The sequence below is a fragment of the Pristiophorus japonicus genome, chromosome 24, assembly GCF_044704955.1.
Source record: "Pristiophorus japonicus isolate sPriJap1 chromosome 24, sPriJap1.hap1, whole genome shotgun sequence".
Lineage (NCBI taxonomy): Eukaryota > Metazoa > Chordata > Chondrichthyes > Pristiophoridae > Pristiophorus > Pristiophorus japonicus.
The window spans coordinates 16,806,750-16,833,718 of NC_092000.1; the positions used below are offsets into that span (position 1 = coordinate 16,806,750).

Genomic DNA, 26,969 nt, shown 5'->3' on the forward strand with positions numbered 1-26,969 from the left:
AGATCCTGACAGACCGCATTGCGGCACTGGAACTGCGGGTGGATTTACTCTGGAGCATCCACGATGCTGAGGAGGACGGGAACAGCACGTTTAGTGAGTTGGTCTTACCGCAGGTAAAGGATACAGAGTCAGATAGGGAATGGGTGACCAACAGGAAGAGCAGTGCAACGAAGGTAGTGCAGGGGTTCCCTGCGGTCATCCCCCTGCAAAACTGTTACACCGCTTTGGGTACTGTTGAAGGGGATGACTCATCGGGGAGAGCAGCAGCAGCCAAGTTCATGGCACCGTGGGTGGCTCTGCTGCACAGGAGGGCAGGAAAAAGAGTGTGAAAGCTATAGTGATAGGGGATTCGATTGTAAGGGGAATAGATAGGCGTTTCTGCGACCGCAACCGAGACTCCAGGATGGTATGTTGCCTCCCTGGTGCAAGGGTCAAGGATGTCTCGGAGCGGGTGCAGGACATTTTGAAAAGGGAGGGTGAACAGCCAGTTGTCGTGGTGCATATAGGTACCAACAATATAGGTAAAAAATGGGATGAGGTCCTACGAGACGAATTTAGAGAGCTAGGAGCTAAATTAAAAAGTAGGATCTCAAAAGTAGTAATCTCAGGATTGCTACCAGAGCCACGTGCTAGTCAAAGTAGGAATCGCAAGATAGCTCAGATGAATGGTGCAGAAGGGAGGGATTAAAATTCCTGGGACATTGGAACCGGTTCTGGGGGAGGTGGGACCAGTACAAACCGGACGGTCTGCACCTGGGCAGGACCGGAACCAATGTCCAAGGGGGAGTGTTTGCTAGTGCTGTTGGGGAGGAGTTAAACTAATATGGCAGGGGGATGGGAACCTATGCAGGGAGACAGTGGAAAGTAGAATGGGGGCAGAAGCAAAAGATAAAAAGAAGAAAAGTAAAAATGGAGGGCAGAGAAACCTAAGGCAAAAAGCAAAAAGGGCCACATTACAGCAAAATTCTAAAGGGGCAAAGTGTGTTAGAAAGACAAGCCTGAAGGCTCTGTGCCTCGATGCGAGGAGTATTCGGAATAAGGTGGACGAATTAACTGCGCAGATAGCAGTAAACGGTTATGATATAATTGGCATCACGGAGATATGGCTCCAGGGTGACCAAGGCTGGGAACTCAACATCCAGGGGTATTCAACATTTAGGAAGGATAGACAGAAAGGAAAAGGAGGCAGGGTGGCATTGCTGGATAAAGAGAAAATTAATGCAATAGTAAGGAAGGACATTAGTATGGGTGGAGCTACAGAATACCAAAGGGAAGAAAACGCCAGTGGGAGTTGTGTACGACCACCAAACAGTAGTAGTGAGGTTGGGGACAGCATCAAACAAGAAATAAGGGATACGTGCAATAAAGTTATCATGGGTGACTTTAATCTACATATTGATTGGGCAAACCAAACTGGTAGCAATGCGGTGGCAGAAGATTTCCTGGAGTGTATTAGGGATGGTTTTCTGGACCAATGTGTCGAGGAACCAACTGGAGAGCTGGTCATCCTAGACTGGGTGATGTGTAATGAGAAAGGACTAATTAGCAATCTTGTTGTGCAAGGCCCCCTGGGGTAAAGTGACCATAATATGATAGAATTCTTTATTAAGATAGAGAGTGACACAGTTCATTCAGAAACTAGGGTCCTGAACTTAGGGAAAGGTAACTTCGATTGTTTGAGGCGTTAATTGGCTAGAATAGACTGGCAAATGATACTCAGAGGGTTGACGGTGGAAAGGCAATGGCAAACATTTAAAGATCACATGGATGAACTTCAGCAATTGTACATCCCTGTCTGGAGTGTCATGTTACATCAGTCATTGAAAGTTGGCATGCAGGTACAGCAGGCGGTGAAGAAGGCAAATCGTATGTTGGCCTTCATAGCTAGGGATTTGAGTATAGGAGCAGAGAGGTCTTACTGAAATTGTACAGGGCCTTGGTGAGGCCGCACCTGGAATATTGTGTTCAGTTTTGGTCGCCTAATCTGAGGAAGGACATTCTTGCTATTGAGGGAGTGCAGCGAAGGTTCACTAGACTGATTCCCAGGATGGCTGGTCTGACATATGAGGAGAGACTGGATCAACTGGGCCTTTATACACTGGAGTTTAGAAGGATGAGAGGGGATCTCATAGAAACGTAAAAGATTCTGACGGGACTGGACAGGTTAGATGCGGGAAGAACGTTCCCGATGTTGGGGAAGTCCAGAACCAGGCGACACAGTCTTAGGATAAGGGGTAGGCCATTTAGGACTGAGATGAGGAGAAACTTCTTCACTCAGAGAGTTGTTAACCTATGGAAATTCCTGCCGCAGAGAGTTGTTGATGCCAGTTCATTGGATATACTCAAGAGGGAGGCAGATATGGCCCTTACAGCTAAGGGGATCAAGGGGTATGGAGAGAAAACAGGAAAGGGGTCCTGAGGGAATGATCATCCATGATCTTATTGAATGGTGGTGCAGGCTCGAAGGGCCAAAAGGCCTACTCCTGCACCTATTTTCTATATTTCTATACAATTTAAATTTGTGCCCCCTGGTCCTGCCTAACAGATTTAATTGAAATAAACTGTCAGCTGGAACATGGCTATTCCCTTCATTATCTTATAAACCTCAATCATATCCTCCCCTATGTCTACGCTGCTCTTAGGTAAAGTGTCCCAACTCTTTTAACTTATCTTGATCACCTCAATTAGCATCTACCACCTGAACTAGTCTTTGTCACATCAACTAGTATCTACCACTTCAACTACTGTCCTTTTTTTGAGTTGCCACTTCTAGTTCTAAGTCAAATGTATTATTAGTGCTGCAGTTTTGAAAAGTTGTCACTTGATCAATGAAGCAGGTTAATTTGTGAAAATCCGATTTTGTTTGGTGATTAGGCACATAGTATTCTCACAACTGAGAGGTCCTTTTCAACAGCTGCTAATTTCCCACTAGTTCTGCCACATATAATTCAAATAGGGAGAAAATAAAATAGCTAGTTAGGATGTGCTGAATGCTTAACTCACCACTAGCATCTCCTGCAGCAGTGCAGTAACTGGTCCCTTTCCCATCAAAAACAATGACTTGCATTTATTTGGCACCTTTAATATTACAAAACGTCCCAAGGTGCTTCACAGGGGTGGTATCGAACAAAATTTGACGCCAAGCCATATAAGGAGATATTAGGGCAGATAACCAAAGAACTAGTCAAATAGGTAGGTTTTCATCATCCTAGGCAGTCCCTCGAGTCGAGGATGACTTGCTTTCACGCCAAAAAGTTCACAGGTGTTTCAATGAAGGACCTAATATTCCAGGTCCCAAACTAAATCTTGAAGGGTGGAAGATGCCTGTGCGTGGATTTTTTTAAACATGTGTTGGCTTTTGCACCCCAGCCACCACACGGGCTTGACAGAGCTAGGTCTTGGTCCACTGGCAAGGATTACCCAAGACAACTGGAGACCAGCTCTGCTACATGGACCCTGTGCGCACACATATCGCAGTGTGGGCTGGCCCGTGCTGCCTCTGGCCCCGAACTCACGCCTCTCCTGGGCCCTGATCACAACCCTCCGCAGTCTCTCTCAGCTCCTTCGCCCCGACCTCGCCGCTCCTGCTGCACCTGCCCACGCACCAATCACTGACCTGGACCTTGCTGATGTCACTCTTCACTGCCGTTGCCCTCCTGCACCAGCTCATGCTGCTCCCTGGAGTTGCATGCCTCCACGCTGCTCCCGAGGCCGCCCGTCGCTCCTTTTATGGCCCCAGCCTGCCGCTAATGGTCTCTTGCAGGTCGGGTCCTCCACGCTGCTCCCAGGCCACCGCTCGCCGCTCCTTTGAAGCGTTTCAAAGGAGGAAAGAGAGGTTGGGAGGCTGAGCGGTTTACAGAGGGAATTTCAGTGCTTAGGCCTTGGCAGCTGTAGGCAGCTGTGGCACAACAGTGACTGCACTCCATTAGCTGTAAAGTGCTTTGAGATGTCCGGTGGTCGAGAAAGGCTCTATATAAGTGCAAGTCTTTCTTTTGGCAGCTGTAAGCACGGCCACCGATGATTGAGTGATTAAAATCACTTTGCACAAGAGACCAGAATTAGAGAGTATTTTACATGGAAAAAGATGAGTAATGCTGGTAAAAGACGATCTGTATATTCCAGTGCTCAGACCTAACCCTAGTATTGTACATGTGTAATTTGAATCACATTCACTGCTATTTCCTTATTGTTTTAGAACTGACCTGACTGCTCAACAGGTAGAGGACAAAGGCTGCAGAGCAAATGGGTCCCAGGATGGAGAACATTTCTTGTTTCAACTTTCTCAGGTCTGTTGGTGTACCGCATGGGCTAGAATACATTTTTCACAGGATTTCAATTCGTCTTGACTTTCCTGATCCTGAGTCCAAATATAGAAATCCACCTTTCTGACAAAAAAGGTTAGGCTGTCTTTATCCCAGTATAGTGTTGTGCTCTGCCGGTACTAGATCTTACCACTGCATGGTGATAGTATTCTCTGTGTGTACACTGCCATGTTGAAAGAGAATTGGCTCATATGTGAGAAACTTGAAACTCATTTGTAAAACATTGAGGAACTAACCTTGTCTCTTACATCTAAGACTTGCAAATACGAACAATTTGCTTCAAAAACTGTGCTGCAAGCTCACGTTCATGGTTGAGTATCCTGCCCACACTCACTGTCTAAACTCAAAGGAATAATGGCCACTTGGACACGGCACTAGATGGTTGTTGATGCCGGTGGAACCTTATCTCAGCAAAGGTCAGAGGATCAAGAGGAAAAGCATTGCAGCCTTGACTGTCAACCTTTTGACCGTTACTTTTAGTTCACTTTTATAGAAACAAAGGTTTTTCTACAAATTGTAGTACAAGTGGAGCGTCCGAAATCCAGAAACCTTGGGACCCAGGCCGTTCCAGATATTGGGTATTTCCGTATTTCGGAACGTCTTTCCGGCGTCACGAATCCGGAAACGGTCGGGCTGAGGTTCGGGTATTTCCGGATTTCGGAACGTCTTTCCAATGTCTCGAATCCGGAAACACCCGGGCCAAGGTTCGGGTATTTCCAGATTTCGGAATATCTTAAGGAGGAGGGATTGCGACGGCGGGTCCGGATTTTGGAACATTTTCCGGATTCCGGATGACTCCGCCACGGATCGGCCCGGTGTCCGGATTCTGGAACATTCCGAATTTTGGAGCTCCGGATTTCAGACGCTGAACCTGTACTGTATAAGGTTCAGTGAGATCACTAGTTTACCTCCCACAGGATTACTCACGTATGATCTGGGACCCGCAATGTGGTTTTTGATGGTGACAGCCACCTCACTGTACTCTAAACCAACAGCTCATGACTAATACAGTATAGCAAATGTAGTGATATAGCACTTCACTGATGAGATAAAAATATCAAATGCCTTAGATACAGGCCTCACGGATATATACTTCTATGTAATCCTGTTTATCTGCCATTTTACAAAACTTGCTTAAGATTCCAAGTAACTTTAACCATAAGGAACGATTGATTACCTGTTCAGATGCTGATCGTTGGGAGGATTGACAGTGTGGGTCAAACCTTCCTTGGCTGTGCTACACCACTGATATCTGCAGATCCGCCACGCTAATTAAGGGAAAGAAAAAAGTATCTTTTGTAATTGAATTACTGTATATTTGTTCCCCTTCAACCTGTCCTTTGTTATTTGCTAGTCAAAACCTTTTATTCCCATTATATGTTCTTTTGTTCTACCTTCTATGGTGGGTGTACAATATTTGCTTAAGATGCAAATACTTTATTCATTCTTCCTTCTTCAAAACTTTTCTTTCCTCTGTCATTTATATTATTATAAAAGATGCTTTTCCTCCCCTGACTTTTCAAGGTGGTGTTTGTGATATTGCTCTAGTTGTTATCGGTATAACATAGAAAATAGGAGCAGTAGCAGACCATTCGGCTCTTCGAGTCTGCATCCCCATTCAATATAACCATGGCTGATCCTCTATCTCAACACCATATTGCCCATACATCGTGATGTCTTTTGTGTCTGGAAATCTATCCATCTCCTCAAATATATTCAGTGACTTGGCCTCCACAGCCTTCTGTGGCAGAGAATTCCACAGGTTCACCACCCTCTGAATGAAAACATTTCTCCTCATCTCAGTCCTAAATTCCCTACCCCGTATCCTGAGACTGTGACCCCTTGTTCGAGACTTCCCAGCCAGGGGAAACATCCTCCCCACATCCAGTCTATCCAACCCAGTCAGAATTTTATACGTTTTAACAGTAGCAAGGGAGATTTTTCTCACAAGGTCAAGATTCCAGGACCTGAACAGGTGGCTACTCCCTATGGTGAGACTTGAGTGACCGACCGACTCTTGCTGCGATGACTGAGGTCAGCATCAAAACATCTCCTAAACATCCCTGGCGGATCCTGCTGCACTAGTTAGTTCCCCCTCAGGAACACACCAAAAAATCACCCCATTGACTCAATTTTCTCCCCGTCATTCATGCCTTACATTGGGTGTAAATGTTCTGCCTGAGTCACTGCACATTCTGGGCATTGCAGTTCCACAGGGATGAAAACTTCAACTTCCATGGTGCATCTCTCTCTCACACACACAGATGTACAGAATTTGTTCACTGCAAATAGAGGGGCTGGTCAATCTAGAGACATTTGGCGCAGGAATTCCTAACATTAATTTTTAAGGGTAATTTTAGTGACTTTTCAGATTGATGTAATTTTTATATGAAATGTGTTTGGGCAGTCTCAATCCAGTTCCCACTGCGCATGGGCTCATAGAACAAAACTGCCTTAATTCCAACACTAACTTACTCCGAGGAGTATATTTTCCATTAAAGGTTAAGGGGCCGAAATTGCTAGAGGCGGTTATAGAGTGCATAGTCCATACCGACCGGGGGCAGACGGATGGGCCAACCTGTCCTAAATTGCCCCCCTGGGCCGGGAGCGGTAGGAACAGGTTTCCGCGCCGCCCGTGCTGTCGCCTGTCGGCACACACCGACCCCCTTCCGACCGATGGTGACCCCCTCGGGAAATTGCTCTGTGGGAGCTGCACCACCGCCGGTCGGTGCCACTGACAGCTTTCCCCGGCGGGAAGCTGTGTGTGCCTGGGCGGCGCGTCCGCCCTTAAAGGGGAGAGCGCGCTGCAGGCACCTCCATTTTATTTTAATTGTCGGCCGACTCTGAGGTTGGCCCGGCAATGGTGGCCACGGGTTCGGCAGGGCCACCAACAGGCCGCCCGGCACTCCATCTTGGGTAATCGAAAAACTACAAAACTGGTCAGTGCGACACTTTTCCGTCGGGGCGGGCAATAATATGGAACAAAATCAATATAAAATGGCAATATCTGTTTCTACTGCTACTTTCAGCTTATCTCCTGTAGTGGTTGACGTTGGCACTGGGGATCTAATATGGAAAGTGTTCCATTCCTCAGCACGAACATTCTTCTTCTTGAAAGCACATTCGTCACAAATATTTTTTATAAATGTGAGTGAAAGAAAGATTTAAAAAATGACTGTCCACTTTTAGAACACTTTGGATTCTTTCACCCTGTGGTAGTATTGTTAACACAAATATAAGTTTGTAAGTGATTCATACTGAGGTACCCAATAACTGCTGCCCAACATTGGTACTAACGCACGGCTTTTAAATCCCACATGTATATTTGAATGATTGAATTGTCGGTATGTGATGTGTGCAATTGTTTATTGTTCAGCATTTCACACTTGCATCTCTGGGCATTGCAACCAAGAATTGAAGGGACCTTGTTACTACATTGGGGCATTGTAAAATCTGTAAATAGTACAGGAGGAAACCTTTGCTTCAAGTCTGCTGGCTGCGCTCCAGTGTAGATTCGCACTGCGGTGAGGTGGTACTTAATTCTATCACTGTCTCAGTAAATGAGGTTCATTGTGGATGAAATAATTGTTTTTCTGATGTTTTCTACGATAATATCAAGTGTTTCATTCCATACAATATAAAAAATATAAAAAATCCATCTCCCAAGAAAATATAATTACAATTTTATTTCACCTACTTTGTCCCTGTAGAATTCAGCTGGAAAATATATTCCTGTCTTTAGAAAGCAGAAAAATCGACTTTCCCGCAGTAACCCTGCACGGCACATCATGGAGAACACAGAAAATGAGGTAATATGCTGCAATCATGTCCTGCTACTGCAATACAATACTTGCTGTATTAGAAAGAAAGACTTGGATTTCTATAGCGCCTTTCATGACCACCAGACATCTCAAAGCACTTTACAGCCAATTGAGTACTTTTGGAGTGTAGTCACTGTTGTAATATAGGAAATGATTGTTTTTTTTTAGAAGTTTTTAAAAGAACTACCATGTAAATCACGCCAGTGTATACATCTCCTCCATCTCAGTTTTTCTTGTATTGTTAGAGTTTAATCAGTAAGTACTGTGCTTTTTTTCCCCTTTCCTCTCCTAAAGATGCTGTTTTGCACTGCGATGTCATTGGTATCAATTTCCCCTTCTATGTATCGTCCTAATGGCCATTTTTTAACGTGTGAGCCTAGACAGGAAATGGTAGTGGGCTATTCAACAGTGGAAGGCATCGCAGACTGAGCTTGATCCTGTCTCCACCAACATCTGTATATGCATGGTCCCCAGCAGTGGTTACAGAATAGCCTGCGGGACACTGAAGCCAATAAGAGCGTGCCTTCCATTGCCTTGGCTGAGATCAGTATAGAGCAAGAATTGAACCCGAGTCCTACCTGGTCTGCATGGCTTGACTACACACCAGATAGTACACTCACCAGCCGTGCCAATGGGACACTCCACAATCTTCCTCGGGCTCCAATAATCAGTAATCACTCCAAATCTTGGCACTCTGGTGCACCAGTACCATTGGCCTGTCATAGATTCTTGTGTTTTTTCTATAGTTTAGTGTTGAAGCATGTACTGCAGCAGGGAACTCATCAGCCTGTATTTTTCTGACTGTGATAGTCATTGCATATAGTGTGTACATCATCTCATTTTTGTGTAGCATGGCAAATAAACCACACTGGAGTCACTCGCTGGTACTTCAGAAGTTCAATGATATCCATCAAACATCAATTTGTATACCCGCTATGGTATGTAAGTAAAAGCAATAAATCAAATTTAGACATGTCCTGATTTAATTTTTCTGTATTTTATTACTTAAGAGCTTAAACGGTAAAGTGGAAGGCGATGACAGTTCTCAGAACATGGATCTTGAGAGTTCAGAATTCTGCCTGCCTGCTGCCAGGCACCAAGTGCCGGTATCACAGCAACCTCCAGAACAGATTGCCTGTAACACAAGAAGTGCGAAAGAGGCGGGGAAAGAGCAGCAGGGGACTGAGACAGATGGGGAATGTGTCAAACAAGTGAGCGATGGTGATGCATCGCTGTCAGGCCTGCAGATCGGGACAGAGCATGTAGGCCGCGTAATGGAGGAATTCACTTGTCGCTCAGACCAAAAAAATTCCGACATTACTGAAGTAAAAAGCAACAAAATGGATGGCCGTCAGTTTGAAATGGACGTGCTCTGTAGCGCTCCGATCCCGCTAGCTCACAGCACAGCAGATGAACGGCCACTAACTCATTCAGAGCATAAAACACAGGATTCAAGCCCGCATTTCTCTGAAGAAGAGCCTGACTCTGTGCTGCTGCACCATTCTCTTTATCAGGAAAAGACTGATGATGTGCCAGTCACCCATGAGGAATTGACTGTTTGGCAAGGTGTAAAAATGGAATGCACCATAGCAATCAATAAGGATGTCTATGGGGATGTAGAAAGCAGTGTGCTTGTACCTGAGGCATTTAAGAACTCCAATTGCAGAAAGAAGGCTCATAGTGCTCTAGTAGTCTGCGAAGAGGTAACTGGAAGAGAGGTTAACAAACAAGAACTGGCTGCCCAAATGAATTTGACCACAGATATCCACGCACAGAGTGATCTGAAAGACGCAACTTGTTCACAGCCCACTGACCTGTGTTTCAGCACCCTCCACCAGTCACTTGATACTAGTCAGGTGGTGAACGACACCTTTAATTTCCAGGCTGACACAATGGATCGACACAAAAATGTAAATGAGGAGCCACCCAGCTGTGAGGTGAAATTAAGCCCTGCAGTGAGAAATGGTGTCCTGCAAAACGTTGACGATTACCAAAAGGGCTTTGATGGTGACTGGTCTGACTTAAATGCCCCTTGCAGCTCTAGGACTGAGGGGACTGACAGCCAAATTCTCCACCAAGACTCAGATGACCATTATGTTGAATTTCAACAGCAGCCCAGCCAATGCTTTCTGGAGGATAAAACGATAGAGATTGAGTGTGAAACTCTACATAGCCACCAAGGTGAAATGTGCATAGCCAGCAACCCTGAAAATCAGATTATCCAGAACTTTTGCAAAAGCTTCAATGGTCGTGGAATTAATATGGAAAGGCGCAATTCTGAGAGTTGTAGTAATGCCGGTGAGGAAAGAAAGCGGCTGATCCAGGTGGTATTAAATAACAGTCGTGGCAACAGTCCCGTATCAACCGACAGCGTGGGCGAGAAATGTAATTCTGCCGCACAAAGTCAAGCTGGACTGGCAGAAGAATGCATTGCACAGAGACGGTCAGAGTGTTCAGAAACTCCGTTACCTAACCCAATACTCAGTTACTCACAAACCGATCTGCTCTCAACAAACGAGACCGTTGCTGCGTCCAAGAGCATTGTGGCTTTTAAGGGCCACACTGGAAACAGCTGTGGTTCAGAACCCCAACTTGGCCTGGAAAGCGCCATCACAGGATCACACAAATTAGAAATCACAGGCAACGCACTGCCTGACACAAAGCTCAACCCTTCGCCAACAGCTGCCTATCCGACCAAGAAGGAAGAACTGGCCTCTGAAGTCAATGGTCATCAGAGGCTTTTTGATAGTAATTGCAACGGAAAGGATACGAAGAGTGACAAAGAACAATCAGACAGTAAAGTGGCAGTGCTCAGTACCGATGAGCTAAAATCCAACATGTTGTTATCATTAGATCATGTGGACTTCCAAGTTGAAATCGACATCACTGAAGAAAAAAACAAAGTAGATTTCGGTAGAAGAGAGATTCAACACAAGGCCAGCATTCAAACAACAAATGAGGATGTTACTGTAACTTTACTGTTGCCAGGCAATGGAGTGGAGGACTGTGTTAGTGGGTGTCAGCAGGCAGATAAAACGAAGAAAGAGATTGAAGGCGGAGGGAGAATAACTACAGCCATAGAACGTGGGGATGTCAGCATCAATGATAATCAAGAGTTGGGTGTAGAGCACACATTTCAGTCTTTAATGGGACATAGTGCAGAGAAAGAAACTGGTACTTTTGAAGAAAACTTTTTCCCTGTGGAAAAGATGGACATGGAACTGGGTTATGACCTTACGGCTGGAGATGTGAACACATTACCCCAAACTGGTCCGAATCTAGCAGCACTCTTTCCACAATATCAGTCTCCTGAAGATTTCACAAAGAGACACGGATCTCTTTCAATGGCCTTTCCACCTACAGGAGTTGAAATGGCAGCTCCTTGTTCTGACGGTAGTGCTGTTAACGCAAAAAGCGGTCACAGTAACAGAGTAAAAGAATGTCGCGGGATAAATAGTATCAATGAAGGTAACGGCCGCTGTTTGTCTCTGGGCTCCTCCAGTAAGGAACAGGAGAGTGATGGTACTCGACATGTGTCAGCATCTCGGAGTGTGAACCAAAGGGGCCAAAGAGAACAAAAGCCATCCCCTAATTCAAAAAGCAAGGTAAACATGTTTTTATTAACACTACTACAGTGCAAATGTTCAAAAACGATTGTGTAAAAGTTAATGGCCTAGAAATTGAGGAATGCTGGAAGCCTGCCAGTAATATTGGCGGCCAAGGATAATGGCCACCGGCCGGGAGAGCGCAGGCAGTACCGGCATTTTGGCACTGCCTGCTCGTTATCATCAGCATGTCGGTGATTTGCTCGTGCAACGCGCTCTTTGCAGCGCTATTGTCAGAAGGAGGCCAAAGGTGGCCTCGGTCTCCCGCTCGCAGTGTAGGGGAGCGGGGAAGAAAGGAGCAAGCCCAACAGTTGCCATCAGTGCTCCAAAAATATTAGCTGCCACCCGATATTTATCAGTTTTTTTGTTTGTTTATGACATGAATGCAGATAAGAGATCTTATCACAGGTCATTTTCAATCGTTGCAATGGAGTTCAACCATTGATTACTGACCCACAAACACTGTAGGACTCCCAGAAAGCTGCCAGAAAATACATCCTCCTCCCTCCCCCCCACCCCCGTCACTGATGAGCATAAAATTAAAGTTTAAGAGAAGAACCTTGGCAAAGTAGGTGTTTGAAGTTCGGACGTCCATCCTCTCAGGTCCGACCAGCCTCCTCATGACCGATAACGCCACTGAAAGACCTTTTAACCGCAGCAAATCCTAGCGTGAGCAGCAACACGAGCGGAGAACTCCAAAATGGATGAGCTGGCGTCAACTCGCCATTGCACGCCGATTGACGTCACACTCCACCTCATTAAATTACCTTCGCCGATATCAGTTAACAGCCATGCAGATGACCTCCCGAAAATGGCGGCCGCGGCGGAACCTGCCACCAGCTGGCAAAAGAGCACCGGCCGCCGTTTTTTCGCCATTTCATGGAACTAATGGGTGGCACAAACCACCTGAATTTCTAGGCCATTGACTTTTACTTTCAACCAGTAGCATTGCATTCACTAAACACGGGACTTTTTTTTTTAAGTACCAGGGGAGAAATTCCTCTTTGTCCGAAGCTAGGATATTGTAAATGTGTTTGTGAAGATTTCCGCTTTTCATTATTTCTACTGACAGTGTACCTAAGAACATAAGAAATAGGAGCAGGAGGTCATTGCTGATCATATACCTCAACTCCACCTTCCCGCACTCGTCCCATATCCCTTGATTGCCTTAGTATCCAAAAATCTATCGATCTCTGTCTTGAATATACTCAACGACTGAGCCTCGGGTGGAAAATTTCAAAGATTTCGGGCTGGATCTTCGGTCTTCTGTTGTCCGGAGGGGCGGCAATGGCAGCGGTAAGCACTTCTAGACGAGGCAGCCAGCTTCCAGCGCCCCGCCGGGAAATTCGGTGCCCGTTTTGAGGGGGCGCAGATCATTACCACCCGGAAGAGGCGAGCCGGTGTGCAATGCCCCTGGTTGCAACACCGACCCGATTTTTTCTGTTGTCCGACCCGTAGCGCCCCCTGGTGGAAACGCCTGTGGAAGCATGCAGTCCGAGCTGTAGCGGCCGCAGTGAGGTAAGTAATGCCGACCGCGGGTAAGTGTGATTTGTTTTCTTTTATTTGCGATTTATGTTGTGGTGGCATGAGTTATTTATTGGGATTGTTTTTGGTGTTTTTTTTTCAGGTTTTCTCCCCCCCCGCCCCCCGCTCCGAGGCCTCTCTTACAGCACTCCAGGGCTGGCTGTTTAGCTCGGGATTTCCGCTTGCTCAGCCAGCCTAGCGCCCTAAGAGAGCCGTGCAACCCCTCCCTTAGCGGCCCGCCCCACACTCAGGGCCCAGCTGATGAATTTTGTGGCTGAGGACGCAAATCGTTTCCTGGCGCAAACTTTACCGCCCCAAAATGACTAGAACCAAAAATCCAGCCCAAAGTGTAAACTCATTCACTAAGAAAGGAAAGACTCACTTGCATTTATTTAAAAACACTGACAAAGGAAATAGTCGTGAAGATTTGCAATGTTTCTACACAAACTGACCAATGTAATTCCTCCCTCAGTATTTAGTGGGATGAATTTCCACTAATTTTATGTTAATTCCCACCTCTCGACTCTGCTGTAAAATTATGTAACAGAATATAATCAGATTTTTGGAGCCGTTTCCATTTTGTATCGAGTGTCACTGGCTCAGTTGGTAGCACTGCTGTCTCTGAGTCAAAAGGCTGTAGGTTCATGTTATGTATGCAACCCTATGTAACCAGCATTCTACCGCCACTGGAGGACGTATCTGTTGGAGTCCCAAGGGATCCCAGCATCCCTTGGTAGCACTGTATATAAGCAGGCCTCCCATGCTGTACCAATACTCTGGAGTTAGAATAAAGAAACTAAAGTCACACTTACTCACGTCTACAGTACTCAATCACATTACTTTATTTTGGACACAACAGTTCAAACTCCACTTCAGGACATAATCTAGGCTGATAATTCAGCACAGTACTGTGGAAGTGTGGTATCATAAGAGGTACTGTACTTCAGATGGGACTTTAAACTGAGGCACCTTCCTGGTGATTCAGCTGGACATTAATAATCCCATGGTATTATTTCAAGAAACAGGAAGTTGTTCTGAACATTTTTCCCAGCTCACACCACAAAAAAAGATTATTCATCTCATGACTATTTGTGGGACCTTTCTGTGAGCAAAAATGACTGTTGTCTTTACCCTTATCTGTACCATGTAACGCATTCGATGTGAAGTGCTGTGGTGTGTTTCTGAGTGTACCATTCCAGTGAATATTGATTGAAATTTACACTAGAGCCTTGAAACATTGAAGGGGTGAAATTCCGTTGCGCCCTTTTGGGGCGGTAATGTCCGGGAGGCGGGACATTTTGCGCCAGGCACGGAAGTCCCGCCCCGCTCGACTCATTCAGGACACCGCCTCCAAAAGGAAGTGCACGCAAAATAACGCCCTCCACTTCCTTTCTGGGGTAGTGGTGTGGCGGACGGGAGCGGGACGCAGCGATATGCACTAGGCCACATAGCGCTGCCGCGTAGGAGGGGCACTTCCCTTCATTAAAGGGAAGGGCCCAAGCTGCAAAATCTGCAGGGGTGAACTGGGCCTCCATGGAGCACCGGGGAATGGGGGTGCCGTGCCAACAGATCGCGGTACGGACTCCGTGATTGTGGTGATGAAGAAAAATGGCAGATTTTTTCTTTAACGTGGCCGCCACCTCCCCTTTATGTAGCGCCCCGTGAGTCACCTGCAACCAGGTCCCCTGAAGATGTCGCTGGCATCGCCCGACGCTGCTTCAGGGGCACTCCCCAATTTTTGTTCTGGGGCTATAACGGGGTGCTGCGCACGGTGATGATGTCATTGCCAGTGGGGCGCTACGGGTTACCGGTGCCACACCCAGGGCGGAAATTCGTTGCACCCCTCTAATGGGAGACGCAAATGACCCAATTTTCTAGGCCTGAATGTTCATGCTTTTAGATCCAGAGGGAGGTGAGAACTGGACTCCACCGGCATTTGGTAGCATGCTTGGCTTGCATGTGCTGAAAGAGTGGATTTTAGGTCGAAGCTTGTGGCGGAAGCAGTATTTAGAACCAGTAACTCAGCTTGCGAGTCTTGTACGCTGTTCCTTTTCTCAGCAGCGCTTTTAAACGGGGGACCTCCAAAATAAAACGGGGCAGTTTTAGCTATCCTACATGAGCGTGTTTGTACTGACGGCAGCACCTTGTTACATAACTACACTTGTCAGCATTAATATTAGTCAATCAATAAACATACTGTGGAGTTTTCTGATATTTCACTTGAGTTTTTGTTTCTCTTGTTTTAGTCATTATCCACACTCACTCAAGACGAGGTACAACCAGGTAATTAAACATATTGTTTATTGCACAATGATGTGTTATATAGCAGAAATACTATTTTCCATCCTACAAATTTGTCTCGGGCGATGACGGTAAACAGAATTGGAATTCAGAAGAATGAGAGGTGAGCTTATCGAAACGTATAAGATTATGAGGGGCTTGACAAGGTGGATGCAGAGAGGATGTTTCCATTGATAGGGGAGACTAGAACTAGAGGGCATGATCTTAGAATAAGGGGCCGCCCATTTAAAGCTGAGATGAGGAGGAATTTCTTCTCTCAGAGGGTTGTAAATCTGTGGAATTCGCTGCCTCAGAGAGCTTTGGAAGCTGGAACATTGAATAAATTTAGGACAGAGATAGACAGTTTCTTAACCGATAAGGGAATAGTGGTTATGGGAAGTGGGCAGGGAAGTGGAGCTGAGTCCATGATCGGATCAGCCATAATCGTATTAAATGGTGGAGCAGGCTCGAGGGGCCGTATGACCCACTTCTGCTCCTATTTCTTATGTTCTTATAACAGACTGTATCGAGTCAGCCACTCCTATACGCAGTGTCTGATATTCAGTTCCATTGACTGCATGGCAGATGTAGTACCACCCATTTTGCTCTCTTCCCAATCCCCTTTGTAGCCAATATATCTATTAATATCTGTATAATTCTCAAATTTCTTTCTTGACGGGGTCAAAATTCAGTCACAGTTTGGTCAAAGTATACCATTTTAAAAATATCAATTGACCAAGAATTATTGACTTATTCTGATGAATTCACAATCTCAGCCATTCATGGGGAGCTGTGGGCACAATTTAGGTGCTTCCACACAGGAAAGGACATTAAATCAGTCAGTTAACCCAGGGCCACTGCCAATATCGAATGGCATAGACAGAATCCTTGGTAGAAAGTTGACTGTGGTACATTATATAAATAGGCCATAAGGAAGCGAAGAAAACAAATCTTAATATTGACAAATCTACCCATGGTAAAGGACATCAGCACAGAGTAAGAGAGAAAGGACAAGATTGATCAAGAATGAATGGATTGTGATGAAGTGGATTTTAAAGGCCTGTAAATTGTGGAAGGAAGTGAATACTGAGGGTGGAATAATACCTCAACTAAACAAGCCGTTCTGGAATTTCCTGACATCTGACAGTCATGTGCTACAAATAAATTCTACCTTTCAGTTTAATAACCAGTGTTCGGGATTTGTAACAAAGGTTTCCACATTTTTTTTCTTGGGAGTTTCTGTTGCGTAATATTCAGTAGACCCTTGAAAAACAATGGGACATCTGTAATAGGCTGATCTGTAAGAGACAACAACTTATATTTATATAGGGCCTTTAACATAGTAACATCCCAAGACACTACACAGGAGCGTTATCAAACAAAATTTGACAAGTAGCCACGTAAGAAGATATTAGTGCAGATGACCGAAAGCTTGGTCAAAGAGCTAGGTTTTAAGGAGCATCTTAAAGGTGAAAGGAGACAGAGAGGTTTAGGCAGGGAATTCCAGAGCTTTATGGCCTAGGCAGCTGAAGTCACTGCTATCAATGGTGGAGAATTTAAAATCGAGGATGCTCAAGAGGCCAGAATTAGAGGAACGCAGATATCTCAGAGGTTTGTGAGGCAAGACCACGAAAGAGTGATCCTCATGTCAGGGAGCAGACATGTTGAAGGGGAACCCCTACTGACATTGGTCCTGTATCTGTCCCATACAGGCTAGCTGAGATTAAAGGACAAATGCTTGAACAAGTCTAATAGAAACAGAGGGGGAAGGAAAGGTTATCATGGGAGCTGGAGACTTACTAGGCTCCACAAAGCAGCCTTACAAATCATGATTTCTGCCAAACTAAATGTTAAAAAATGTCACTGCATTGGAGGAACTTTATAGCACCTGCCTGTGTTGGAACCTCCTCAGAGAATTATACAATTGTTTCTGATTACAAAAATATAGTGATATTTATTCAATCTCGCTTCTGAGTCGGAAGTTGTGGGTCCCACTCCTCTTGAGCACAAAAATCTAGGCTGACATTCCCAGTGAAGTGCTGAGGGAGTGCTGCACAGTTGGAGGTGCCGTCAATTGGATGAGACGTTAAACCGATGTCTCTTCTGGTCTCTCAGGTGGACGTAAAAGATCCCATGGCACTATTTTGAAGAAGAACAGGGGAGTTATCCCCGGTGGCCTGGGGCCAATATTTATTCCTCAATCAACATAAAAAAAACCATGATCTGGTCATTATCACATTGCTGTTTGTGGGAGCTTGCTGTGCGCAAGTTGGCTGCCGTGTTTCTCACATTACAACAGTGACTACACTCCAAAAGTACTAAATTGGCTGTAAAGCGCTTTTAGACGTCTGGTGGTCGTGAAAAGTGCTATATAAATATAAGTCTTTCATGGAATATAATTTACAAAAACATTCAAAAAAATGTTGCCATGACCCTAGATGTATGGAACATTAGCTTTCAGATTTATTGTGATCTCTAAACTTGTAAATGGATGGATAGCTGTTGTAATTAGTGATTAAACTAATGCACAGGTCATCCCTTCCTCATAGGTGATAAAGATTATGAATTACAACTCATTAAACCAACATTCGAAAACAAGGCTGCTTCACTGATCATTGCTCCTCAGGAAGATAATGCTAATTTTTCATCTGAGCTGCAAGACCTGAATTTAAGGTATCAACGAGCTTTAAGGTATCAAACCATAGCTTTTAATTAATATATGTGACATTCGAACATGGAAACTGGATGATGTAGTACCTTATCATTCTTCTCTGGGACTTGGGTTCAAACTTCACCTAGGGGCCCAAATTGCCCCTTTCATTAAGGCCTGTTTACACCAGAAAACGGCGGCCATGCTGCAGAGTGCAATGGCCGCCGTTATCAAAATTCCACACTCGTGTATAATGTGTAAGGAGTTTGAGGCAGTCTCAGTACAACTCCGAATACCTCTGCACCTGGAGTACTGTGTACAGTTTTGGACTCCTTACCTAAGGAAGGATATACTTGTCTTAGAGAGGGTGGAATGAAGGTTCACCAGACTGATTCCTGGGATGAGGGGATTGTCCCTACGAGGAGAGATTGAGGAGACAAGGCCTATATTCCTAGAAATGAGAAGAATGAGAGCTGATCTCATTGAAACACATAGGGGCCAAAATTGCCCCTTTCATTAAGGCCTGTTAACACCGAAAAACAGCAGCCATGCTGCGGAATGCAATGGCCGCAGACTTTTCGTGTAATGGCCGCCATTATCAAAATTCCACTCTCGTGTTAACCCAGCGGTGACCCAATCCCCTCCCACCGCTCCACTGCTGCCGGTCTGTGCTAAGTGTGTCATCACCGTGCACACCGCCGATCTACCCCTCCGACACTCTGAAAATCTTTGGTTCGCCCGGCGGTGCCAAAACCTGCTTTTCCCCGGCGGTCCAGTGAGGCTGAGGGCTTCTGCAAAGCTGGTGCGGCTCCCCTTAAAGGGGAGGACCTACTGCCGCTGCCGCCATGTTTTTTTTTGTCGGCCGACTGCCATGTCGGCCTGATAATTATGCCACCTACAGGCAGCCTGTCACCCCCTCTTGGGTGCTAGGCCGCTGGCCTGGCTGGAATCCTCCCTGATAGCCCAGTGGGCCGAAGTTTTAAAATCGCGAAGGCTCTCCCCTTTAACGTGAAGGGGAGAGTCGCGGCGACGCGGCGCCGTGATGACGTCATCGCGGCGGCCACTCCGCACCGCCCCCAACTTCCACCCCTCGGGTGTTGCCACGGCCGCCAAGTGAAAAAAACAAACAAAGAGTGGAACGTCGCTCAGGAGGTGACCGGCAGTAAAAACAAACAAAATGGACATGGGGCAATTTCAGCCCATAAAATTCTTACAGGGTTTACAGAGTAGATGGAGGGAGGATGTTTCCCCTGGCTGGGGAGTCCAGAACTCTGGGTCACAGTCTCAGGTTAAGGGGTCGGCCATTTAGGGCTGAGATGAGGAGAAATTTCTTCACTCAGAGTGTTGTGAATCTTTAGAATTCTCCACCCCAGAGGGCTGTAGAGGCTGGGTCATTGAGTATATTCAAGACAAAGATCGCTAGATTTTTGGATATTAAGGAAATCAAGGGATATGGGGATAGTGGCAGGAAGGTGGATTTGAGGTAGAAGATCAGCCATGATCTGATTGAATGGCAAAACAGGCTTGAGGGGCCAAATGGCCGCCTTCTGCTCCTATTACTTATATTTTTAGTTGCCATCGACTCAATACAAAACAGTGTATCAATCTACACTAGTGGTACTAAATTGGTAATCTTATTTATGGATGCTGCAGGGCAGCTAATCGATGTGGGGCAATGGAATAGCACTGGTACAGTCGGGCCTGTTCATTTGAGGTTGGGCCTGCACTAGCTGTGACCTACCTTATCGTCAAGTGCTTAATAATAACATTGGGTGCTAGAAGTAGAAAAATAGTCGTATTATGGATCCAAGGCACTCATTGAAAAGATTTGTTTGATTGTTTTCTATTCTTTTATGAGCCTCAAATGATCTTTTGTAAGATTTTGGGATTTTTTTTTAGTGGATCTGAAGTTCTGCCATTTTTTAATCACATTTAGATTCTGGGGCATTTAAATGAGGCCCTTGATTTAGAATATCATTTTTACTGCAGCAGGTGAGTTTTGAACTGATGTCAAAACTTAACCTACCCAAAAGTGGCCCCCAGTTAAACTCACAGTTCTACTTAGGATGAGTTTTCTCTTTCGGTGAGCAATGCCACAGGATGACGACTCGTTTTCTCAAGAGACAGTAGGGGGTGGGGGAGGTAGGGGGCGTGATCTTTGACTCGAAACAGCGGAGTCACTGGAGCACTCATGCCGCCTGCTCAAAGCCCGTGGTGGGGAGGCCTGAAACATTTCCAGGTTCAGACCCTATTCAGCCGCCAAGGGCGAGCTACGGACGATCACACTGCAACTCGGGAGGGTGGGGAATCGTCCGGCCCCCGCATTGAGCTGGCCGGTGGGTTGGGGGGAGGGTGCCTCGGATAAGCTACTTTTTGACTGGCCTCTAGTTGACCCTTTCAGGATGCTGGCTAGGCTCCTGAACTGCTTGGTACAAATGGGCGGTGTGCGCATGGTGCACGCTCTGCTCATTTGCATCTGAAAATTGCAACCAGGTTCCTACAATCGGCTTTGCATATCGGAGCACCCTCTTTTAGGCTGCCTGCCCATTTACAAGTCCACCTGAAAATGGAATCTGCTCAGGGTTTGTAACCGATAAGGGAATAAGGGGTTATGGGGAGCGGGTGGGTAAGTGGACCTGAGTCCATGATCGTATTAAATGGTGGAGCAGGCTCGAGGGGGCGTATGGCCTACTCCTGCTCCTATTTCTTATGTTCTTATGTCAGAGGGGTGGCCAAGGGGGCCCCCACCCTTCCGACTTTTGACTGCCAGCCAGCCAGACAGGCAGGAAACGGGCAGCCGACGGCTGAAAGTGACCCCAAACAATTCTGGTTAGATATAGTCTGGCACTGGCCATTTGAGTGCTTCCATAATGATATGGTCTAAGTGCATCTGCTCTTGGTATGGTTACAGTGAAGCCGACTGGCAGGCCTTTTCTGCTTCCGTGGAAGAAGTGGAAGACGCTACGCATGTTGTCTGTGGGCTCATTAATGAACTTTCCAAAATAAAGTGAGTTAACTTTTAGGCACCTTAAATTATTTATGCACTGATAAGATTTTCAGTATTTTGCACAACTGTTTAAAACTCTTTGGGGGAGAAATTCGATATCGGCCCATAACTTTTAAGAGCTGGAAAAATTAGCGTCTGGGGCTAATGATTCCTAGCTTTTTCTAAATTCGGCGTTAGCATTCGGAAGGAAGTGGAACGCTAAATCAAGCTTCTTTCCTGGAGCGGTAACACCGCTGGCGGGGCGGTAGCGGTGTAGCGCTGCACAATGTCCCGCGCAGCGCTGCCGCGATCCGAGGCTCCTTCCCTCCCTTAAAGGGAAGGGCCATCGCTGATGGCTCTGCACTGGGACCAATGAGCTGATCCCCAATGGCAGCCGCGATCCGGCCCGATCGGCCCCGTGCACGCCAGCAGAGTGCCGGGCTGACCGATCGCAGCCCAGGAAGAATCAGGGGAAAAAAATCCACAAGTAGCGCATTTTGAAGATGTTTGTCTTACCCACACCAACCTCCCCTTTAACTTCCACCTCCCAAGCTCCCGTCCTCCCGAACAACGCCTGCTGCAGCTGTCGGCATTGTCGCCTGGCGATGCTGCAGGGGGTGGAACCGAATTTCGGTGCCGGGACGACGCACACGGCAATGACATCATAATCTCCGGGCGCAGGTGTTGCCGCCGATGCAGACCTCTCGGCCAAGTTAGCAGGAGTCATTCATTTCGCCGCGCCCGGTTGGTAAGTCGTTAGCGCGTCTTTATTGCCCCTGGAGACAATAATGGGAGGCGCTAAGGTGGCCAATTTCTAATCCTTTATAAACGCTGAAAAACGATTCCGATAAGTGACATGATCACAGTAATTATTTTAGTCGTGAATCAGTGAGCGCCGTGTGGATCTTGTTGTGACATTCAACGCAACGATTGCTGCTGACTGCCCCACACATGAGTGGCAGAGGTACAAGTGTGTTGTGTCTTCAGGCCCATCATTTGTGCAAACACTGGGGACCTATGTGTTATCTGTGATGATCACTATTTAACAAATTATATATGCTAGTATTTGGGCTGCTGTGCCCAGACAGGCTGAGTGTGGAGATGCTTAGTATGCGCCAGGCAACTCCATGGGAGAGGGAAACCTACTTGGGAACTTAATACTTGCTCTTGTGCACATTCTAGCAGGCAGCCAAAAGCAGCACCAGACGTAGCCAATTTGGCTGCAGCAGGCTCATCGTGAGGGGAATGCCATGAAAGGATTAAACCCTGGGGGAAAGAGCCCATTACCTGGAGGTAATGAGCTCTCGAAAGAAATTTGCTGTGAACAAAAAAAAATAAAGGGGAACAAACGTCTGAGGAAGTTTTTCATTTTAAGTGTCAGCCCTGGCTCAGTGGGTAACTCTCTCGCCTCTGACTCAGAAGGTCGTGGGTTCAAGTCCTACTCCAGGGACTTGAGTACAAAAATCCAGGCTGTCACTCCCATTGCAGTGCTGAGCGAGTGCTGCATTGTCAGAGGAGCTGTCTTTTGGATGAGACGTTGAACCGAGGCCCCGTCTGCTCTCTCAGGTAAACGTAAAGATCACACGGCACTGTTTCGCAGAAGAGGTGGGGAGTTCTCCCCGGTGTCCTGGGCCAATATTTATCTCTCAATCAACATCACAAAAAAACCTAGATTATCTGGTCATTATCACATTGCTGTTTGTGGGAGCTTGCTATGTGCAAATTGGCTGCTCCGTTTCCTACATCACAACAGTGACTACACTTCAAAAGTATTTCATTGGCTGTAAAGCACTTTGAAATGTCCTGAGGTTGTGAAAGGCGCTATATAAATGCAAATCCTTCTTTTCTTTCAAAGTACTCTGTTAATAATACAAATTGGCAGTCTCGCCTTGCATTTCTTTGTCATTTTCTTGCCAACACGAAGGCCCTCAAGTACTGTCCCACTCCCTATTTGGCTGCTTTAAATCTGTCAATTGCAGGTGATCTCCTGGACCGGCACCATTTCAAGCAACGACAACAACAACAACTGTATTTATATAGCGCCATTAACACAGTAAAACATCCCAAGGTGCTTCACAGAAGTGTTGCAAGACAAAAAAATAAATTTGACAATGAGCCAGATCAGATGAAATTAGCGCAGGTGAGAGGTCGGTTTTAAGGAGCATCTTGAAGGAGGAAAGAGAGGCGGAGTGTTTTCGGGAGGGAAATCCAGAGCTTAGGGCCCAGGCAGCTGAAGGCACGACCGCCAATCATCAATCATAGGCAGCCCCTCGGAATCGAGGAAGACTTGCTTCCACTCTTAAAATGAGTCCTTAGGTGGCTGAACAGTCCAATACGAGAACCACAGTCTCTGTCACAGGTGGGACAGATAGTGGTTGAGGGAAAGGGTGGGTGGGACTGGTTTGCCGCACGCTCTTTCCGCTGCCTGCGCTTGATTTCTGCATGCTCTTGGTGATGATGGAGCAGTTATAATCAGGGATGCTCAAGAGGGCAAAATTTGTGGAGGGCATACATCTTGGGGGGGGGGGGGAGGGAGGGAGAGAGGGGGTTGTGAGGATGAAGGCCAGCAGTAAGCGTTCTGGTTTTACAGTAGCGTCCGGACCGCTCTGTAGCTGCGCAGCCTTGAGAAACCAACAAGCGTCTCTTACTGGTAGTATAGTTTGCTGGAGTCGGGAGGCTATCAGGCCTGCTCGAAGTTGCGGATCTACCCGAGAATGCGGCCTGTAATTGATGCCGTCAGACAAGCTAGATCAGGTGCAACAGTGTTTGATTTTACTGCTCTAGTGGGAACCTCCCGAAGGAACAAATACGATCTGAAGTGAAAGTGGGCCAGGTTGCGTTTTGTATCTTGGATTACTTTCTGAAGCGGTATTGGTTTTGAAATTTAACAATGGAATAAACAAGAGAGCAAATGAAATATGGATTCCATAGTAGCACCAGCGAGCAAGCCAAGCCGTTTTCTTTCCCGTCCCCATACCATTCTGTGGCTGTATTTCCTCTTCCAAGCAGTATGAAGATGCTCTATGCAATATCATGAACAGCCAATTTGTTTCTTTCTCAGAATTCAGGCTGGGGCAAGATGGAGCATTACCATCAGTTTAGGCTTCGGATGGGAAGTCCCAGCAAGCGTTTTACATACAGTGAAGTACTTTGAAGTGCAGTGACTGTTGTTCAAACACAATGGCGGTTTTCTGAACAACAAGAGCAGTGAGATGGCTGAGGTGTTTTTGGTGACCTTTGTTGAGTGGAGAAGTGTTAAAACACTGAGAGGACTTCATGCCCTTCTTCAAATAGTGCTATAGGGCCTTTACTGTGTATTGGGGGTATGGTAGCACAGTGGTCATATTACTGGACTAATGATCTAGGGACCTGAGTTCAAATCCCACCACAACAGCTGGGAAATAAAAATTGGAATAAAAAAATTAGTATTAGAAACCCATCTGGTTCATTAATGTCCTTTAGGGAAGGAAATCTGCGGTCCTTACCTGGTCTGGCCTATATGTGACTCCAGACCAACTGTGCGGTTGACTCTTAAATGCCCAGCAGTTCAAGAAGGCAGCAAGTGCATCACCACCTTCTTGGGCAGTTAGGGACAGGAAATAAATGCTGATCTTACCAGCAAAGCCCACATCCTGTGGGGAAAAAGTATTACAAAAAAATGAACTAGAAAGGGCAGGCAGCATTGCTGACAATACAGCGCTCCTTCATTATTGCACCGAGGTGTCAGCTATATGAGCACAAGTCCTATTATGGGATTTAAGCCCTGCAACTTCCTGACTCAGAGGTAAGCCAAACTGAAATAACAAATGATTAATTATGCTATTTTAAAAAGAACATATACATGCATCACATTGTAACTGTGTCTTGGTTGATAATCTTCTCAGCCGTATCATTATGATTACTCATCGGGAGCTGGAGACCATGAAACGGCACAAACATAGGAAAGTGAGACCTGTTGGCAGACACCAGCACATCCCGAAAGGTGCAGCAAATGTAGCATATTCAGTGAAGAGGAAAGATCTGTGATAAGAATAACAGCTTGCCACCTGATAAAAGGGTTCCTGTTTTGCATAGTTGCAAAGTATTTACAGCACAGAAACAGGCCATTCAGCCCAAAAGGTCCGTGACGGTGTTTATGCTCCACACCAGCCTCCTCTTTCCATTCTAACCCCATTAGCATAACTTTCTATTCCTTTCTCCTTCATGTGTTTATCTAGCTCCCCCTTAAATGTATCATTGCTAGTCGATTCAACTACTCCCTGTGGCACGAGCTCCATGTGCTCACCACTCTCAGGGTAAAGATGTTTCTCCTGAATTCCCCATTGGATTTATTAGTGATTATCTTATATTTATGGACCCTAGTTCTGGTCTCGCCCGCAAGTAGAAACATCCTCTCTACGTCTATCATATCAAACCCTTTCATAATCCTGTGTCAGGTCACCCTCAGGCTTGTATTTTCTAGAAAAAAGAGCCGCAGCCTTTTCAATCTTTCCCGATAGGTATAACCTCTCAGTTCTGGTACCATCTTTCTAAATCTTTTTTGCACATTCAGCAGTGCCTCTATATCCTTTTTATAATATGGAGACCAGAACTATTCACAGTACTCCGTTTAACCAAGATTCCATACAAGTTTAACACAACTTCTCTCATTTAGACACTTATTTTCTAAGGAGTATGTAGCCTCCTTATTCTTCTGACCAAAATGTACCATTTCACACTTATCCATATTGAAGTTCATTTGCCAATTGCCCATTCTGCAAGTTTATTAATGTCTTCCTGTATTTTGTTGCAGTATTCCTCTGTATTAACTATAACCTCCCCCTCCCCCACCCCCAATTTGGTGTCATCTGCAATGTTGAAATTGTGCTTCAGATTCCCCAGTGCAAATTGTTCATGTAAATGGTGAGCAATAGTGGTCCCACCACCGATCCTTATGGAACGCCACTTCCCACCCTTTACCAGTCTGAGTGACTACCTTTAACCCCTACTTTTCTGTTTTGTAGCCAGTTTTAAATTGTCACCTGAGCAAGGGTGGTTTTCTGTGGTGAAAATATTGGGAAGGTAAAATCAACTGTAACAATTTCAGAAACCGAAAAGTCACCTTCAACAGGCTGATATACAAACCACAAACAGGGAATAATGTATAATCCTGCATGATGCTGTTTAAGATAAGCGAGTGCAATGCAACTGACTATAACTGTAAAGGAAACAGTAAGAGTGTGGCTTGTATCCCAGTGGGACTCATTTCTTCTCATTGCTGGAAAGTAGAAATTCCAGTCATTGCTGTTCTTGCACAGTTCCTCTCTCGTGTTGATTGGAACATGTACACTTATGTGTAGAGATTCCTAAACAAGTGTGAGATGATGTCCTCTGGTCAGTATTTCTATTGAAGTTACTAAATCTAGTGACTGGGGAAAATCACCCCCACAGAATTACAAGCACAAGCAGAGTTAGTTTGCTTAAATGGTGTGTGTTGGAGTATATTCCTCAATGAATGACTGTTGGGTAGGTAACAGTGCCACAAGCTCACTTAGTAGCAAATATATTTGTTGTCTCATTATATTCAAATGTTTGTAAACTGTAATTGAAATAAAGCTTACTGAAGCACAATTGCATATATATTTTTGCACAGTTCTGAAGTTTTTCTTCTGCAACCCACAGATATTGGGCGTCAGAGCCTCATCTCACTCGGCTCACCATGGGCAAGAATCCATCTGGTTACTGTGTGTTGCAATGCTCATTGAGAGTCTGCCCCCCTTCCCCCCAATTACCAATTTCTAA

The 26,969-nt window shown here is 45.8% G+C and overlaps 1 protein-coding gene across 2 annotated transcripts in view; it reads left to right on the forward strand.

The window, feature by feature from the left end:
- The window catches only part of LOC139237964 (uncharacterized), a 55,531-nt gene extending 28,770 nt beyond the window's left edge, over positions 1 to 26,761 (forward strand). Inside the window, exons 4-10 of one of the 2 annotated variants that reach the window (XM_070867305.1) lie at positions 4,196 to 4,286; positions 8,033 to 8,131; positions 9,154 to 11,748; positions 15,519 to 15,555; positions 18,102 to 18,243; positions 21,114 to 21,209; positions 25,073 to 26,761. In XM_070867305.1, the coding sequence (XP_070723406.1) occupies positions 4,196 to 4,286; positions 8,033 to 8,131; positions 9,154 to 11,748; positions 15,519 to 15,555; positions 18,102 to 18,243; positions 21,114 to 21,209; positions 25,073 to 25,214 (3,202 nt within the window). In that variant the 3' untranslated portion in view covers positions 25,215 to 26,761. The remainder of the gene's footprint in view (positions 1 to 4,195; positions 4,287 to 8,032; positions 8,132 to 9,153; positions 11,749 to 15,518; positions 15,556 to 18,101; positions 18,244 to 21,113; positions 21,210 to 25,072) is intronic. The other variant, XM_070867307.1, reaches the window with a different exon arrangement.
- The last annotated feature ends 208 nt before the right edge of the window (positions 26,762 to 26,969 follow it).